Genomic DNA, 20254 nt, shown 5'->3' with positions numbered 1-20254 from the left:
AATGCTTTCTCATCTGCCAACTGAGAGTGTTAAAGTCTCTTTGGGCTAGATTCTGATTCCAAGTACTTAAATGTAATTTATTCCATTCGCTAAAACCACTCAGAAGCTGGGGGAAGCTGTTTGTTTTTCTATAACTTCACATTAATCTTTTATTTATTTATTTATTTATTTTTAAAGTAAGCTCTACACCCAACATGGGGCTTGAAATCACGACCTCGAAATGAAGAGTTGCATGCTCTACTGATTGAGCCAGCCAGGGGCCCATAACTTCCAAGTTAATCTGGGAAGAACTGGGAAAGAACTGGGAAAGCAGAGCTTTCCTTGGCATATTTTTAATGCGCAAGAATTGGGGAGGATTGGCCTGGGTGGACTTGATCCCTCAAAATTTAGTCATTTGTTAATTTTTAAAAATAGCTTTTTTGAGATTTAATTCACATATCCTACAACTTACCTATTTAAATAAATACAGGTCAGTGACTTATAGTATATTCAGAGTTGTGCAACCATCACCACAATCCATTCTAGAACATTTTCATCACCCCAAAGGAAACCCTGTACCTTTCAGTCATCCTGCCACCCCCCACATACCTTCCCCCAGCCCCAAGCACTAATCTACTTTCTGACTCTATAGATTTGCCTATTCTAGATATCCTTTATAAATAGAATCATACACTATGTGATCCTTTTCTTTGTAACTGGCTTCTTTTACTTAGTATAGTGTTTTCAGAGTTCATCCACATGATAGCATGTATCAGTATTTAATTGCCAAGTAATATTCCATTGTATGGATGTCCCACATTTTGTTTATCCATTTATCAATTTGATAGACATTTGGGTTATTTTCACTTTTTTGGCTATTATGAATAAGAAACGCTATGAAGATTCATTCACGTACACATTTTTTTCCTGGACGTCTGTTTTCTGCTCTCTTTGGTATACACCTGGGAGTGGAGTTACTGGGTTGTATGATCACTTGTGTTCAGCCTTTTGTGGAACTGTCAGACTGTTTTCCAAAGCAGCTGCACCATTTTACATCTCTACCAGCAATGTATGAAGGTTCCAGGTGCTCTACGTCCTTGTCAACAGTTATAATCTGTCTTTTTGCTTATAGTCCTCCTGTTGGGTGGGGAGCGGTATCTTCTGTGGTTTTGATTTACATTTTCCACATAGCTAATGATATTGAGCATCTTTTCCTGGGTTTATTGGCCATTTGCATAAATTTTTTGGAGACATTCACTAATGTTGACAGTGATTTTCACAGGGAGTGCAAACAGGCAAAGACCCGGGTAGTTGAAGTTGTTGACTCATCTTTTTCTTGACAGAATAGCATGGGTATTTGTTGGAGAGAAACATACACATTGATGATTCTTGAGCAGTCTTAGCTTTGCCTGGCTACCTCTAAAACATCTGAGCTTGGCCCACTGGACTTTTTCTTGTCTTTCCTTTCCTTTCCCTTTTCTAGTCTTACTGAGACAGAAATGACATACATCACTGTATGAGTGTAATGTGTACAGTGCATTGGTTTGAGTTACATATATTATGAAATGATTAACAGTAAGTGTAGTTAGCATCCCTTGTGTCATATGAATACGATAAAAAAGGGAAAGCAGAAAAAGGAAAAGTATTTTTTTCCTTGTGATGACAACTCTTAGGATTTCATATATATCATATAACAGTGTTAACTATTAGATGCCCCCCCCTTTTTTTCTTTTCTTTAAGAGATTTGTGGAAAATTTTGAGGCAGCTTAGTGTCTACAGCAGAGGTAAAGATTTTGGAATGGAGCAGACCTGGATTTTATTGGCCTGGCCACTTACTAGCTGTGTGATCTTGGGATATGAATTGAGCCCTCCAAATCCCATCTCTGTATCTGTACATTTTCTGACACAGAAGCATTAGTGTCAGTTAGTACTTGATCCTGTTCCAGGCAGAGCTGCGTCCAGTATGCTTCAGAAATTAACCATTGTTCTCTGTTACTGAAAATTCTCCAGGGAAAAAATGTACCCCTCCCTTCCCCCATTACCTCTCTTTTTAGTTTTTCATCGTTATTTCGTCATTATAATGAGAGAAAGACTGAGAAACACAATAAATTAGTCTCAGTTCTTGTAAGGTGGTTGAATTTTGCTGTTCACAGGTGTAAAACATGATTGGAATTTTTAGAAGATGTTGAGTCCTCATTGTGAAATTAACTTTATATTTCAAAGTACCTCTTTTTCTTTCCAGTACTCTGTAGTATTTAGTGTCCTGTTGATAATATGATCTCACTTGGTCCTCATTCCCATTATAATTTATTTAAATAATTATTCAGTGCCCATTCCTGATTTGAATGCCCTATGCTCAGGTCTTATCTATCAAAAAAAAAAAAAAATAAGTCCCTCATTGTTGTCCCTTCTCTTTATAACTTAATACGAACTATTTAATATATTCTCTGTTGTTGTTTTTTTTAACCTGCAATTCATTTATAATCTGATTTCTGTTATACCACTCTCTAGAAAGTGAGTCTCACAAAAAACACCAGTATTTGTTAAGATCTATCTTGGTCTTCTTCATGCTTGCCCTAGAGCATTTGATACTGGTGATCATCCATCCCCTCTCTCCTTGATACCATTTCTTGTTTTGTTTTGTTTTCCTACCTCTTTCCCTGCCTTTTTCCACCCGCTATCCTTTGTTGATTGCTTTTCCATCTCCTGCCTTCCAGTTTTGGCTATTCCCACAGACTTAGTCCTCAGCACTCTGCTCTTCTTTCTTGCCCCTAACCCAGAAAGGCCAACATTTTCCATGTCTTTAGCTAGCTAGCACCTCTATGCATATGACTTCTAAACTTAAGTTCTTAGCTGACCCAAATTGAATTCTGGTATTTTCAGCTGCTTCTAGAACATTACCATTTGTAGTTCCTTTGCTGCTTTTTTAAATTCAGCATATTTAAAATTGAACTTTTCAGGGCACTAGTTGGCTCAGTTGGTGGAATGTACAGCTCTTGATCTTGGGGTTGTAGGTTTGAGCCCCATGTTGGGTGTGGAGATTACTTAAGAATAAAATCTTAAAATTTTTTAAATTAAAAAAAAATATATATTGAATTTTTCAAATCACTTTCTTCCCAACCCTCATGACCTGCTTATTTCTGTTAGTGGTGCACTGTGGTTTTGAAACCTTAGGCTCATTTGAGGGAGAAGTCTTGAAATCTTGGAGCCAGCTTACATGGGCTCACAAGAGCTGAATACTAATTTTGTGAGCGGTTGCTAAGCACAGCCATTATGAAAAATTAAATTATATAAACTTACAATTAAATAAATTATTTCTAAAATAAAGGTAATAAATACTCAAAACACATCACCTCATAATTATTTTGCTACTTGTTAGTATTGTCTATGCTCCTGACATTAATTATGTTAATTATGTCTGACGGAAAAGTATATAATGGTGTGCTGTTGCATATTTCTTTCCAGCATTGCAGTTAATGATATTATATTAGTGGTTGGAAATTGGTTGGGAGTATTTATTTATTTATTTATTGTGGTGGGAGTATTTAAACTACAAAAATCAACAAATGCTACAAGTTTGAGCTAGATGTGTTACTTTGTCTAAGACTTAAAGTGGTGGAGGAAATGTTAATATTCTGATTAAAATAAAAAGTGTGTTATATCTATGTTCATATTGTGAATAACACAAAAATTAAAGAAATATTCCCTCAGTTTTTGAAAGCTGTTACCCAATTCATCATGAGCCATTTTCTCCAACTGGGTAATCTACCTATCACTTTTTTTTTTTTTTTTAAGATTTTTTTTTTTTAAGATGTTATTTATTTATTTGACAGACAGAGATCACAAGTAGACAGAGAGGCAGAGAGAGAGAGGAGGAAGCAGGCACCCTGCGGAGCAGAGAGCCTGATGCGGGGCTCAATCCCAGGACCCTGGGATCATGACCTGAGCTGAAGGCAGAGGCTTTAACCCATTGAGCCACCCAGGCACCCCTACCTATCACATTCTTAATCCTTTATTCACAAAGGACAAACACTCATACCTTCCCCTCATATTTCTACCTCATACCCTCATATTTCCACCTCTGTACCTTGTCTTCTGTGATTTTTACCATCTTCTTTCTGTCAGAACATTTTCTAATCCTTCCAGGGGGGCCTGAGTGGTTCAGTTGGTTAAGCATCTGACTCTTGATTTCAGCTCAGGTCTTGATCTCAGGGTTGTGAGATTGAGCCCTGCATCAGGCTGTGTGCTCAGCACGGAGTCTGCTTGACTCTGCCCCTCCCCCAGGCGTGCTCACTCTCTCTCTCTCTCTCTCTCTGTGTCTCTCTAAAATAAACAAACAAACAAATAAATAAATAAAATGTTAATGCGCCCCCCCCCAGTCTTTCCAGTTCTTTCTCTTCCAGGAAGCCTCACCAGCTAATTCCAGCCTTTATCTCCCCCCACCCAGTGTAATCTCTACACTCAATGTGGGGCTGTAACCCACGACCCCAAGATCGAGAGTCACATGCTCTACCCACTGACTCCCATTCTGTTTGGTGTGCTAGAATATTATAACTGGAAATGACAACTATACAGTTTTCCATTCAAATGTGGAAATCCTAGTATCCTGGTCTATGCTTGAAAAAAGCCGCTACTTCCGAAAGTAGCCCTTTTTATTGTTGTCTAAAGAACAACTTATGTTGAAAATGAATCTACTTCCTTATACTTGCCACTTGCCACTGATTCTGCATTGTGTCACTCAGTGAAGTTGCCACTGGACTTGGAACAAACCAGAACACCTATTGCCACTTCCTGCAGTTATGTGACCTTAACTTCTCAAAGCCTCAGTTTCCTCAGTTCCTTCAGGGTACTAAATAAACTTCATGGGGCACTTGTTTGGATTAAATAAATAAAATGAGATTATGGCTGATTATAAAACATAGTAGTTAATGGCAAAGACTAAATTCAGAAAGCCCAGACTGAGGCCTGTTTTTCCACTTGTGACCTTGGGCAAATTACTTAACCTCTGTGCCTTGTTGCCTCATGTGTAAAATAGGAGTACTACCTACCATATCAATGTGAAAGAGAGGAGATCATGTGTACAGCATTCAGCATGGTGTTTGACATTAACCACATATTTTCCCAAAGTTAGATCTGTTTTCCCATATTTTCATTTATAAAATTGGATTTTTTTTTTTTCACAAGGAAAATCACCCTCAAAAGGTTTTTTAATTTATTTTGAGAGAGAGTGAGTATAAGTGGGAAGGGCAGAGGCAGAGGGAAGGGCGGAGAATCTCAAGCAGACTCTATGCTGAGTGTGGAGCCAGATGCTGGGCTCGCTCTCATAACCCCGAGATTGTGACCTGGGCTGAAAAAAGATATATTTGATAAGAGAGGAGTTAACATATAGGTACACCCTGTGAAACACTGGGTACCTAGCATTTTTGTTTCCTTTGTATTCTAGAAGGCTTTTCTTTTTTATTTATTTATTTATTTATTTAAATAATCTCTGCATGCAGCGTGGGGCTCAGACTCAAAACCCTGAGATCAAGAGTTGCATGCTGTTCCAACTGAGGCATCCAGGTGCCCCTGGAAGGCTTTTCTGATTCTGACTGGACTCATCTGTCATTGGCCATTGTATCACATTTTGGTCCAAAATAATTCCTGAGAGGTTTCAGGATGATTGACTCTCCCTCCCCTTGCCCAGACTTTCTAGAACATTGTTTACAGATGGCCACAGTATGTAATAGATCTGGCTTCAGTTTTTAAAACACATATATTTCAGTTAAGTGTAACTATTTCATATGTATTGTAATCCAAACTGAAAATTTCTGAATTTTATTATTGTTTCCTGTTTCAAAGTCTTTAATCTGTGTTTACCTAGAACCAGAAATTCTTGGTTCAAGATCAAATAAAAGTCAGTCTGTTTCATTCTCATCCACAGGTCCGCAAGCACATCAATGATCTTTATGAAGATCTGCGGGATGGCCACAACCTGATCTCTCTGCTGGAGGTCCTCTCGGGCATCAAACTGGTGAGCTTCTCCCTTCTTATGAATGCAGCCGTGTTAATGACCTACTGGTCCATCTTGTTGAATGCCAGGACTGGCCACCACTGCCTGCTCTCGGTTATGTGGGAGGAAGAAGTAGAAGACATTACTGGTGGACTTGGTTTCTAATTCAGACTGTTTTAGAATGATGTAATTTCATCTTAATGGGAAATGATGTATCATATTCTTATTTCTTCATGAAATCAGGTATCCATTTTATTTCTTTCATATCTGCATTTTTTTCTCCTTGTTCTTTATCTGTTTGTAGATAGAGTATTTCAGGAATTCACGTTTAAAGGTTTTTTAGTAAGGTATATTTTTCATTCTAGAGTTTTATTTCTCATCTATATAGCCTCCCCTCTTTTTCTGTCTACTGTGAATTGTTTTATTCTCTGTACTCAGCTAAGGATATGGAGTGCACATTTAAAATCTCAGAGTTATTTAGAGTTGTTTTTTGGAATTCACCTCACTTTCTTCCTTCTTTGATTCACTGAGTCTCACAGGTTTGGAGAAGTACTAAAGTTGGTGTGTGACCACAGCCCTGAGTTCCTTGGATAGTTAAACATGCCTGCCTCCTCCCAAACGTGTTAAACAATGCTTTAGTGTGAAACACCTACATACCTGAAGGCAGATCTTGCCTGGGCCTCTTGGCTTGTCAGATAATAGTTCTTGTACTAGCTTTGTTTGAGGGATCAAAATAACCCCACCTGTGGGCTCTTTGTTTTGTATATTTGAGCCTAATGGAAGCAGGGGAATCCTATGCAGTTTGTGTTCTGCCTCTAGTGTCATAGACAACGTAGTTTTCATTTAAGAGTCCAGGGCTGAATACTGGAAACATCTCTAGGGAGTGAAAGAACCGAAATCCAGCCCACTCACTGCCTTTGGTGAATTCTTAGTCATTGTTTGCTGTGTTTCTAGAAGGGAATTTGGCACATTAAATTTCACTCCTTAAGTAATATTCAGTTTCTTCAAGGATTGGGTGTTGGCTTCCCATGGCCCCTTTGTTTTGGGTTCACATCTTTTTTGTCTTAGAATAGAATTACTTTTATAATAAATAATAAAATAAAATAAATAATAAATAAATAATAAATAATAAAATAACTTATAATTTTTAAAAGCTTTTTATAATTTTTAATTATAATAATTTTAAATAATTTTTATAAATTTTATATAAATTATTAAAATTATTAATTTTAATAATTTAAATAATTTAAAAATTTATAAAATTTAAATAATTTAAAAATTTAATTTAATTTAAAAATTTAATTTAAAAATTAAAAATTAAATTAAAAATTTAATTTAATTTAAAAATTTAAAAATTTAAATAATTTAAAAATTATTAAATTTTTATATAAATTATTGTAATAATTTTAAATGATTTTTAAATAATTTTTAAAAAGCTTTTTTATAATTTTTTTAAAAAGCTTTTATTTATTTATTTGACAGAGATCACAAGTAGGCAGAGAGGCAGAGAGAGAGGGAGGAAGCAGTCTCCTGCTGAGCAGAGAGCCTGATGCGGGGCTCGATCCCAGGACCCCGAGATCATGACCTGAGTTGAATGCAGAGGCTTTAACCCACTGAGCCACCCAGGCGCCCCACTTTTATAATTTTTAATGGACGAAATTGACAGACATTTTTATTAGCACAGATGCTACTAGTGAATTCCAGTTCTTATCTGGCCTTCAGTTATAAATCTCATAAGTAATCAAAATGTCACTTTCACATTGCTGGACTTTATTCTTTAGCACTCACAAAGTTACATTTTGGGCATTTTAGCTGGGATATCTGATTAACTCATAGTGATTTTTATATTGAAAATGATTGTTTTTGGGACACTGCTTACAAAAACAGGCTGAAAACACTCCAATCTAATTTCTTTGCCCAACCTTTGGAAACCTGCAGGTTGTCTATGGAGTATTCATAGGGTATCATCTTTTCACTGAGAACCATCCAGATATCTCTTCCACGTTTATTCTCACAATCTCTTTCTCCTTTAGTTCATTCACAAAAAGAGAGGGTAGGTGGCCATGGAGAATTGAAGATCTGTTTTCTTTTAAATATTTTATTTTATTTATTTGAGAGGGGGTCAGAGACAGAGAGAGAGAGAGGGGAGAGAAGAGAGGGGCAGTGGAAGAGGGAGATAGAGGGACAAGCAGACTCCACGCTGAGTGCAGAGCCTGACACGGGGCTCGATCCCAGGACCCTGAGATCATGACCTGAGCCAAAATCAAGAGTCAGATTCTTAACCGGCTGAGCCATGCAGGCTCCCTGAAGATGTTTTTCAACATTAAGTGTTCCATATAACCTTGTGATCTGGTCTTGATTCAGTTTTGCATGTTTTGGGAGGTGGGAGGGTATTTTCATATTTATTTTCAGTTTTTTAAAAAAATATTGCGTTCATTTCCTTTTCATTTTTGTGTTATGAATTTCCTGTTACTCTGTCCTGTCTTTGCCTTGGTGGTGGCCAAAGGAGCCAGCAGGGCTGAAGACCCTCCGTCTCGTGAGCATGCCCTCCTGGCGCCATACAAACAGCGAGGAGCAGGAGGAGGAAGATGATGATGATGTAGTAGGTCCTCCTGGGGTTGCCAGGATCCCAGCTGGCATTGCAGGGCCATCAGAGAGTCTGAGGTTCTCAAGGTCTCCAAGTAACTTAGTTACCAACCACCTTCTTCCCTCTGCACCTGGGAATTTGGGTCCCAAAGAAAGTGGTTAAAACTAATTGTGCCTCTTGCCACTGTTAGATGATCCTGGAGTGGGGATTGTTTTGCTTATCTGAGAGTGGTTGGCATGAGAAAGAATCATGGTGTTTGGAGGTGTCAAGTGCCTTTGTGACCTGGAGACCCATAGCCTTCTGGTGGCCTTGCTGTGTTGTCTGAGTCTGGATTGCAGAGCTGTGGAAAGTTTAGCTGAAGGCATGAGAGTTAATTGCTCTTGGCTCCACACTTCAGACTAACTCTCACTCTCTCTCCACCTCTAGCCTTCAGGTTCTCACCAGACACTATGTCATCTGTTTTCAAAGCAGCCTGTTGTTTGCAAACCACTCACTGCATGGAGATACTCTGCCTTGGTCAATAATATCTCTAGTTGCTGTAGAGGACAGTGATTTTAACTTGCATGCTCTTAGGGTATTTATTTTTGGTGGGGAGTACAAGGAGTAAAGATAAGAGTGTGTAAGAAGGGCATTTCCTGTTTGCAGGCCCTAAATTATAGCCCATACTCTTTCTCCAGAAACAGAGATTAGGCAATATCCCTATTTCCAGTCCTCTTAAGGTCATTTTTCCACCTCCTCAATCTCCCTGCCCATTGCCTTAGACTTTTCAGTTTCATAGGCTCTGTCGTCCTCAAAGCCATGTTCACAGGTAGTTTAGCTGAAATGACTGAAAAAGAGGTTCTTGCTAGAAAGATTTTTCCTAAATCTTTGACATAAGAAGTTATCTTGCTGCCCAGAGAGGACTCAACTTCTCTGCAGATTATCCCTGTGTGGGAACACTATTTAGGGGTGTTGGGGGCTCCCAGAGAGGTGCTTCTACCCTTATCTTTACATATGTTGGCTTAAGTTTTGTGCGGTTCAACCTCGGGCAATGTTTCCTTGGTGCAAGCACCTGCCGCAGAGCTACCTTATTATTCATCAGCCTTTAATTAGTACCACTTTGACATTTACAAATGAATTGGGTATATATATAATCTATCTATCTATCTATCTATATCTAGTGAGAGTGTTGTCTCAGGCCCAGTTTTAATAAAATAAAAGCAACATTGGAAAATGAGCAGAAGAAAAGGTGCCAGAGGTAGGTAGCCACCCCTGCATGTTCTCACTGGACAAATGGATTTCAAGCACTTTGGGATGGATAATAGCTGAGCTGTGGAAAGGGCACCAGAGGCACCAGAGGATGGAGGTGAGCCTCTCTCCTGTGGCTCATCTGACATCCTGGACTGAGCGACTAGCAGGAAATACTTTCTTTGGAGTATCATGTTGAACAGCCATACCTCACCAAGGTTTTCGTTGCTCATGGTATTTCATAGGGGGTAGAAGGCGGCTTTCTTAAACGGACACCCCTCTGCCTGGAAAATAGGTTTCTTCCTGATTTTTTTTTTTTTTTAAGATTTTATTTATCTATTTGACAGACAGATCACAAGTAGGCAGAGAGGCAGGCAGAGAGAGAAGGAAGGAAGCAGGCTCCCTGCCGAGCAGAGAGCCTGACGCGGGGCTCGATCCCAGGACGCTAGGATCATGACCTGAGCCGAAGGCAGCGGCTTTAACCCACTGAGCCACCCAGGCGCCCCTCTTCCTGATTTTTATTTCATTTTTAAATTTTTTCTCTGGTTTATTGAGCATATATAACTCTTGATTCCCTGGTTTAAAATTGGCTACTTCTAGCTTCTTTTGCCAGGTTTTTAATAAGGTTTGCTCTATTAATGTGCAATATGCAATTAAGACTTCCCACCTTCCCTTAAAATAGCATTTAGCTGTGATTTTAGGAGCTGTAGAGCCAGGATTTGTTGCCATTACCTGTACACCCAGAATCAGGTTTTGCCCCACTGTGGTTGCAGAAGGACCTGTAGAGAAGCCACGGCATTGGTTCAGCATTAGGACTCAATGCACACTATGCGCTCGTAGGAAGGCAGTGGCAAACAAACATTTTGGAGGCCTCGGGGAGCATGGCAAAACACACAAAGGTCCCGCCATTAAGGGGTGCTTTTTGTAATGCTCCCATGGCTGGCTTCCACCAGGAGGAATTCCTTGTGATCCTCTGGAATGAGAAAGAGTGGGATCTGCATGGGTAGATGGGTGTAGCTAAAATTAACACGTGTTTCTCTTTGTTTGCAGCCCCGGGAGAAGGGCAGGATGCGTTTTCACAGGCTACAGAATGTGCAGATTGCCCTGGACTTCCTAAAGCAGCGACAGGTAACATGAGTCCATGCTTTCCCTATTCTGCCTGGGAATGCTGGCATTGAGTCCCCACTTACGGGAGTTCTCAGCACTCCTAATGGGCCCTCGGTAATTGCTACATCTGACTGGCCCAGTCTGAGTCTTGCTTGTTAGTGAGCAATTGTGTTATGGTTGGTCATCCTTGCATAGAGCCTGTGGCCTTCCTGAGTGGGACAGTGTTAACAGAGAAGAGCAAGATCCGAAGATTGAAACTTATGGACTCACCTTAGGTGGAGGTCAAGAGAAAGATGGAAAATTAAGGTCAGCAAAAAAGATAGAAAAGGGTACAACACCCAGGAAGAGGGAAAACAAGAAGGTTACACTATCCTGAAAAGTAGAGGAGGGACTGGTCAGGTTTAGCCGTTGTGTTCGTGCCGCATGAGGTGAAGGAAAGGTCTGAGCCACTAAGCATTGGTGACTTAAGAGTATGGTCTGAATAGAGCAGGCAAGCAGTTGGAGTTTAGTGGGCTTCATTATAGAAGGGGAAAAAAAGAAGTTTTCAACATGTTTTTGGATGTAGGAGGAGAAGCCAGTGAAGAGAGGCAACAGAAATGAGGCTGAGGAGGAGTACTGAGTAATAAAATGTTACCTCTAAGAGATGCCATAGAGAGGTACAGGCCCAGTTTCTGCATCTTCTAGATAAGGAAACTGAGATCTGGACAAGTGAAGTGACCTGCCCCCAAGCGCACAAGCTGGAGTGAGCTGGGACTTTTACCTAAGTCTCCTGTCATTGAGGTTCAGTAATCCAGCCACCACCCATGCTGTTTCTCCCCTTCCTCCCCACTTCCTGATGGATGGAACCAAGTCCAGGAATTGGGGATGAAATCTGAGCACAGGTGGTATGTTTATCTTTGAAAAAGAAAAGGAAAATGCTCCTTTCTCTGAGATACAGGGAGAAGGAAGGAGGGAGGGATGATGATGCAGGGGTGGTGTGTGGCGGGAAGAAAGATGGACGGGGAGTCTGAGAATTTGTCTGCTTAGAGCCAGCCATGTGGAAGAGATGAGTCTAGCCACAGGCAATAGCTTGGCCCAAGCTGACATAGAATGGTATGCATATTTTTAGAATTAGTTCATTTTTGTTACTTTTATCAGTAGTTCTTATTAACTTGGGAAATTCTTCTCTGTGCCCCCAAAGCAGTTTAGTCCCAATATAACATCTACTACTTCATTATTTCTCTGTTTGCTGTCATGTTATATAGGCCCCATGAGGACCAGGAACAGGATCTTAACATTTTTAAATTCATCACCTGCCATAGTGAATGGTCTGTAATTGACACTTAATAATTATTTGTTGAAATAAATTAACAAATGAAAAGTAGTGGGAGAATTAGAGGCAGTGTTTAGGGGAGTAGAGAAAACAAGATTGGGAATATCTGTGTGTAGAGCTGGAGAAAATCTGGAGGTTCTTAATAGCCAAGGTCAATTGAGAAGAATTGATTAGCTACACATCTAAATAAGGACCAAGGGTAGATTTAGTTACTATGATCAAATGAAAATGTATACAGATAAGAACAGTAGACTCAGAGAAGGGCAGGGGGAACTCTAGAACAGCTCTTGGTAATGGGGAGGTCCAAGTTGTAATTGTGTGGGTATCCAAAGTAGAGTAAAAGCAAAAGTCCTCAAAATTGAGAAGGCACATGAATTTTGCAGATGAGGTGATATTTGGGTCATTGAGATGAGTACTAATATCACCAGTTTTAGGAGTTAGGTGTTAAAGTCATCAAGGGTTAGGAGAGATTGGAAGGTAGACTTCAGAATGGAGGAGGCAAGCTGGTGGAAGTGTGACCGAGGAATATGGCCTTGGCTGATACCGCAGCCTACCAACTATGGGTCAGTGATTGGTGATTAGAAAACTATTCTCAATCTATAAGAGCGACTTTTTCCTTCTGGAAAGACAGGTGTCTTTGTTCAGGCTGCTATAATAAAAATACTATGGACTAGGTGGTTTATAAGCAGCAGCAATGTATTTCTCACAGTTCTGGAAACTGGGAAGTCCAAGAGCAAGCCATTGCTGGCAGATTCGGTGTCTGGTGAGGTCCTGTTCTGGTTCGTAGTCTGCAGTCTTCTGGCTGTGTCCTCATCTGGTGGAAGCGCAAGGGAGCTCTCTGGGGTCTCTTTTACGAGGGCACCATTCCCATTCGTGAGGGCTTCCCCCTCATGACTTAATCACCTCCTCACCTCTAAATGCCATCACACTGGGTGTTAGGATTAAACGTATGAATTTTGGAGGGACACAACCATTTAGCCTGTACTACCAGGCCACCGTTAGTGTAGGGAAGAAGTGAAGCTTGTTCAAGGTCACAGAATTCTTTAGAGACACACAGATTTCAGTTCAATTGGAGAGATAGGACAGTTCAAGGACAGTTTGTCACAATTGAACAGGAACTCCATGAGGGTGTGACAGAAGAGGCTTGCTGAGCTGGTTTTCATGGTATCCTCTCAGTTTCAGCACCAAAAGTCCCACAGCCCAGGAAATCTCTGTTTCCAGCACATGAGACTGTTGGCCACCCAGCGGGGGATAGGGCCCCTGTGTCTATGCACATCGTTGTTGGAATGAGATTTTACGAGTAAAAGCAGATGCTAGTGGAGGCATGGGCAGGTGTGGATATCTTCAATAGAGGAGGGAAAATAGAGGTGGGAGCAGGCCAAAGACCAGTAAGGAAGAAGATCTTTCAACCCCCTCCCCCAGGGAAAAAAACAAAGAAAAAAAAAGTCAGGGCTGCGATGACTTAATAAAAAAGCCACTCAGGATACCATGTGCTTATTACAAGATTGCCTTGCTGATGGGAATGCAAATTGGTACAGTCCTGTTGGAAAATAGTTTGGCAGTTTCTTATAAAGCTAAACATATACCAACATATACCAACAGTCCCACGCCTGCCAATTTACCCTAAAGAAATGAAAGCATATGCTCATGAATCTAGAAGCTTTATTAATTATTGTCCCAAACCGAAAACAACCAGAATGTTCTTCAGTGGATGAATGGGTAAACACAGCATAGTCTGTTGATACAATGGAATACTACTCAGCAATAAAAAGGAGCAAACTACTGATATATTTAACAGTGAAGATGGAGATCTCAAGGAAATTATGCTCAGTGGGGGAAAAAAGCCAGTATCAGAAACTTATATACTGTATGATTCTATTCATACAATATTCCAGAACAAGTAAAACTGGGAACAGATCACTGGTTGGCAAGAATTAAGGGTGGGGGCAGGGCATGACTACAGAGGGGTAGTCACCTTTTTGGATAACGGAACTGTTCTATTATCCTGATTGTGTGGTAATTACCCACATCTATACAGATGTTGAAACTCAGAACTGTGTGTGCAGGTGTGCGTACACACACACACACACACAATCATTTTAGGTATATATAATGCTGAAAATCTATAAAAATGAAATCACAACAAAACTTCCCAGAGCTCTGAGATCAGCTTCTGTTTCTTTTCCAGGTTAAACTAGTGAATATTCGCAACGATGACATCACAGATGGCAACCCCAAGCTGACCCTGGGCCTGATCTGGACCATTATTTTACACTTCCAGGTAGGGCCTTTGAAGTTTGGGGTCACTGTTGCTTGGCTTGGATATTGCCTAGAAAGAGCTGGCAGCTGTACAGCCTTCCATGAACCGAGCACCTAGCCTTCCTTCTCTGTGCCAGGAACAAGGGTGAGAGCAGGAGTGGCCTGGGGACAGAGCTGTTGTGGCCTAAACCCAGAACTTCCTGCTCATTTGCATGCTGAAATGGGAGTTTTCACTTGTCTGAGTGTTGACAGTCTGGTTGTTAGAAGTCTCCTCTGCTGAGTCAAAACCGGCTCTTGGGGACTCAGAGTGTAGAGGGTTTGATGCTTTAGAAGGGTGGAGTGAAGGCTTATAATCCTGCTTTGATGTAGACTTTTCCTCATCTCTAATGATCTTAAAACAAGCCTGGTTAATTATAGCACGGCCTTTGTCAGTTTGGGCTTCTCTAATGAAATACAGGCGCACCTTCAAGATACTGCCGGTTTGCTTCCAGACCACCACACCAAAGCAAGTCAGATGAATTTTCTGGTTCCCCAGTGTGTATAAAAGTTATGTTTACACTATACTATAGTGTATAAGTGTGCAATAGCATTATATCTAAAAAAAAAGTGTACAAACCTTAATTTAAAAAATACTTTATTGCTAAAAAATGCTATTGAGTTTTCAGTGAGTCATAATCACTGATCACATATCACCATAATGGATGTAATGAAAAATTTTGAACTGTTGGAAAAATTACCAAAATGGGACCCAGACACAAGGTGAGCGGCTGCTGTTGGAAAAATGGCACAGAGAGACTTGGCTGACACACGGTTGCCATAGACTTTCAATTTGTAAAACAACGCAGTATCTTCAGAGTGCCGTAAAGAGAAGCACTGTGGCGCGAGGTGAGCCTCTGATTAGGTGGCTTAACCAGCAAATACTTTTTTCTCATGGCTGTGGAGGCTGCAAGTCTGAGATCAGGGTGCAGCCTGGGCAGGTTCTTGGTGGGGGCCCTGTTCCCTATTAGCTCCTCACGTGACCTTCCCTCGGCGCATGCGTGTAGAGAAAGCAATCTCACATCTCCGCATCCTTTTGTAAGGGCATTCATCCCATTATGGGGGCTCTGCTCTCATAATGTCATCTGAACCTAATCACCTCCCAAGGGCCCCTGCCTCCAAATATATCACATTGTGGGCTAGGACTTCAACTCGAATTTTGAGGGGACACAAACATTCAGTCCATATAGCAGGCACCTTAGCAGCCAGGTTTGTATATGTGCTTGTAACAAGCACAAGTGTCGCTTCCATCAGACTCAAGAGCAGTGGCCTCTTGGTCATGTTCACATGGTCACATGGCCTTCTTGTTGCTGCCCCCTTCCTAAGAGGGCAAATCCTTTTCAAGTCTGGATTGCTATTGGAAAAGTACAGTCTTATTTTTTTTTTTTTTTAAAGATTTTGTTTATTTATTTGTCAGGGAGAGAGAGAGATCACGAGTAGGCAGAGAGGCAGGCAGAGAGAGAGGGGGAAGCAGGCTCCCCGCTGAGCAGAGAGCCCGTCTCAGGGCTCAATCCCAGGACCTTGAGACCAGGACCCAAGCCGAAGGCAGAGGCCCAACCCACTGAGCCACCCAGGTGCCCCAGTCTTTTTTTTTTTTTTTTTAAGATTTTTTAAAATTTATTTATTTGACAGAGATCACAAGTAGGCAGAGAGGCAGGCAGAGAGAGAGGGGGAAACAGGCTCCCCGCTGAGCAGAGAGCCCGATGTGGGACTCGATCCCAGGACCCTGAGATCATGACCTGAGCCAAAGGCAGCGGCCTAACCCACTGAGCCACCCAGGCGCCCGCCCCAGTCTTATTTTTATAAAAAGACTGTCTTGAATCATTTTAGCCCAGCCAGACAAAGCTGTTTCTCAGACAGCTCCCCCATACACAGCTGCTGTTTATGAAGCTGATAGATTTGAAGGAGCACTTCTTGAGCAGGTAAGAAAGGAAGGCTAATATAAATAACTCAAGGCTCTGACTCCGGGGGCTGCGGAGTGGCTGTGATGTCCTAGTTGGGGCACTGGAGCCACCTGCTGGTTACAGGCAGAACAGCAGGTGTCTCTGAATTGCCAGTTACCTGAGAAAATTCCGAGTTTGGCGCTTATTTCTTGGGGCTCTGGTTTGGAGGCAGTGCTGGTAATCTGCAAAGTATGGAAGTAATATGTGTTTTTGTGCAACCACAGGGTGTCTTCAGGCATACTCTTTCGGTGTAGGGATAACTAGGAACATGAACTTGGCAAGGGTGCCTTAGGGTGGGAACAAGAACTTTGTTGAGCTTTCATGGAGGACTAGAGTTACCTCCTGGAAAGCCTTAGGAGCACGGGAATTTTTGTTTGTTTGTTTGTTTGTTTTGTTTTTTGTTTGTTTTTAAAGAAACTATTTTGGTCATTTGTATTTTTGCCACAAACCTGTCCTCACTGTGAATGCCCAGTGTTGGTCTCATAGGTATGAGGTGAGAAGACTCTATCCACTATGTCTCTGTTTTCCCTGACTGCAACTCAATCTCTTTTTAAAAGGGAGACTCATGGGCCAAGGAATAAAAACTGAATGGGTTAATCAACACCTTGCTTGGGACAGAGGAGTTGGGGGTAATGGAACTGTTCCTTTCCTGAACATCTCCATCAGGAGAATGCTTACCCTCTCTTTCTTTAAAAATTTCTTATAAAAACTTTCAAATATTTATAAAAGTAGAGAAAATAGTGTGAAGAACTACCATGTACCCATCACCTAGCTCAACAATTCCTGATTCATGGCCACTATGATCTTGCCTGTATCCTTCGACCCCATTAGGGTATCTTGAAAGAAATCACAAATTTCATGTAATTTCATCTGTATGTATGTGTGTATCTTTGAAAGATAAAGATTCATTTTTTAAAAATTTTATTTATTTATTTGACAGACAGCAAGAGAGGGAGTACAAGCAGGCAGAGGGAGAGGGAGAACCAGGCTTCCCTGGTTCCCACTGGTCAAGGAGCCCCATGTGGGGCTCGATCCCAGGACTCCAAGACCATGACATGAGCCAAAGGCAGAGGCTTAACGACTGAGCCACCCAGGCGCCCCAAGATAAAGATTCTTAATTTAATCAAACTATTATAACACTCTAAGACTCAATAATTTCTTAAAATTGTCAGTATTTGATTAGTGTGCCAATTTCCCCAGTTACCTCATTAAAAAAACAGTTGGTTTGTTTGAATCAGAATCCCAGCAAAATCTATTTATTGCATTAAATTCCCCACCCCCTCCGCAACCTTGCAATTCATTGAGGAAATCAGGTGTTTTGTCCTTTAAGTTTTATAAAGATGCTGATAGGATCTCTGGGATGTCTTTTAAAACAGTAACCTCCATTCCTCTGTTGTATTGCCTATAAACTGATGGTTTAGCTCTAGAGGCTCAGTCCCATTCAGGTTCCTTTTCGTGTGGTGTGGAGGGCAAGGATGGTGGTGTTGAGTTGTATGCTTATTGCTACGTATCAGAAGGCACATATGGGTTCAGCTGTTATTAGCCTGATCCACCCATTCCCTATGAGCTGTTCACTGAATAGTAGTTAGCTGTTCACCTAACTACTGATCATTATTCCAAGTTCCACTATTTCATTAGAAGTTACAGAATGGTGCTACTCAAGTTCTTTCATTCCATCTTCGTTATTTAGCTGGAGTACTTCTGTAAAGAAGAATTTCACTTCATCAGTTACCCTGAGAGGTATCTCCTATAGAAAAGGGGACTTCCAAAGAAACTCTCCAAAGTTTGTTTCTTCTTCATTTATTCCCCCTTAGTATCACTTATGATTTACAGGTTTTTAGCAGACTTAAATGTTTTGCAATAAAATACAACTATCATTCTTCCTAATACTCAAATTACTTCATCTTTGACCAATGAGAGCTTCCTAAAGTTGACTCTGAGTCCTTTGGCATGACTCCCTTGGTCCTTTTTGATAATGTCTTTTATTTCTTGTGATGAGATGTTCCAGACTCTTTTTGTGTATTTCTTGTCCCAGGCTTGATCAGCTATTTCTCTAAGGAACTCTCATTCTGACCACAATCTGAATGCTACTGGGTTGGTCAGTTTTCTGTGGACGGAGCTAGCCAATGTATTTTTCTCTTTTAAAAAATCATGAATTTATACTGATATATCTCATTCAGACTTAAATTATAGATTTTTTTTAAGTTTCTTTTTTTATTTTTTAGTAATCTTTACACCTCATGTGGGGCTCGAACTCATGACTCCAAGATCAAGAGTCACATGCTCTTCCAACTGAGCCAAGCAGGTGCCTCAAAATTATAGTTTTATTTAACTTATTTGATTTTATATCTCTTTCCCTCATGCTGAAAATCTTGATTCTAACAACAATAACATATTACTTATTCCCTTTTCTGTACATACACATACACGTAGGTGCTGTACAATCACATGTATATATTAATGTAATGTATTTGAACCAAAGCCACAATCTCAGTGTTATTAACACTGTATGATTAACAATATGATTAACAGTATGATTACTGAGAAGTGTGTGATTTCTTTGCAGTTTTCTTTGTCCTTTGGGTATATCCTCTAAGGATGTACAAATTATATTTTAAAGTCATTTGAAAAAAATAATCTGTTTTTGTGAAACCATTAATTCAATACACGATTAGGTTCATTTGTTTTTATTTGCTTCTGCATTTTTAGGGATTGCTTTTTCCCACTTTCAGTTTTATTTCACATTATATAGACCATCTGTGTTGTTCCAAAGGGATGTTTTAAAAGTGAACATGAGGTATATTCAGAGAAGCCTAGCTTCCACACCTGTCCTCTCCATCCTGTTTCTTTCCCTTCCATTTAGTTTCTTAACAATTTTAAAATAATTTTTTGGTTGCCATTCTATTGTTTGTTTATCTTGGAAAATACTTTCTTTTTTTAAAATGACTTTATTGAGGCATAATTTACATACCATAAAATTGACCCATATCCATTATACAATTCAATGATTTTTATGAGTTATATAACCATCACCATAATCCAATGTTAGAACATTTTTATCATACCAGTAAGACCCTTCCTGCCCACTTATACCACCATCCTCCATCTCCTCCCCAGCCTCAGGCAACCATTCATCTATTTTTGGTCTCTATAGATTTGCCTGTTCTGGACATTTCACATAAATGGGATCATGGCATATGTATCCTTTTGTGTCTGGCCTCTTTCCCTTTGCCTTAAATTTCTGAAGTTCATCTCCATTGTCGCATGTGTCAGTATTTTATTCCTTTTTATTGCTGAGTACTTTTCTGTGGTATAGATACAACATATATTTTGTTTATTCAGCCCTTGATGGACATTTGGGTTGTTTTCATTTTTTGGCTGTTATAAATAATGTTGATATGAATATTTGAGTACCAGTCTTCATGTGGATGTATGTGTTTTTACCCGCCTTGGATATATACCTTGGAAGAAAATTACTGGGTTATGTGGTAAGTTTATGCATAACTTTTTAAGAAACTGCCAAACCGTCTTCCAGAGTGGTTATACCATTTTACATTCCCGTCAGCAACCTGTGAGGACTCTTATTTCTCCATATGCTTGTCAAGATTTGTCATTGTCTGTCTTTGGATGATAACCATCACAGTAGGTTGTAAAGTGGTATTTTCTTATGGTTTTAGTTTACAGGAAAACGTATCCTTTAATTGAATTCCACAAACATTTCCTAAGGACCAACAGTGAACAAAGTCCTAGGTAGAGTCTGTGAGAGATACAAAGTGAACTAGACACAGACTCAGCCCAAGTTCAACTGAATA

At 40.2% G+C, this 20254-nt stretch overlaps 1 protein-coding gene across 1 annotated transcript in view; it reads left to right on the top strand.

Annotated features, from left to right (window-relative positions):
• MACF1 (microtubule actin crosslinking factor 1) overlaps positions 1 to 20254 on the top strand; it is a 325960-nt gene that overhangs the window by 119642 nt on the left and 186064 nt on the right. The window contains exons 3-5 of the mRNA XM_080800760.1: positions 5903 to 5992; positions 10836 to 10913; positions 14393 to 14485. Coding sequence (XP_080656886.1) covers positions 5903 to 5992; positions 10836 to 10913; positions 14393 to 14485 — 261 coding nt within the window. The remainder of the gene's footprint in view (positions 1 to 5902; positions 5993 to 10835; positions 10914 to 14392; positions 14486 to 20254) is intronic.

The sequence above is a fragment of the Martes martes genome (genome assembly GCF_963455335.1).
Source record: "Martes martes genome assembly, chromosome: 4".
NCBI classification, from domain to species: domain Eukaryota; kingdom Metazoa; phylum Chordata; class Mammalia; order Carnivora; family Mustelidae; genus Martes; species Martes martes.
Note: the sequence above shows the minus strand (reverse complement) of the source record. Positions and strands in the feature narration are given on the sequence as shown.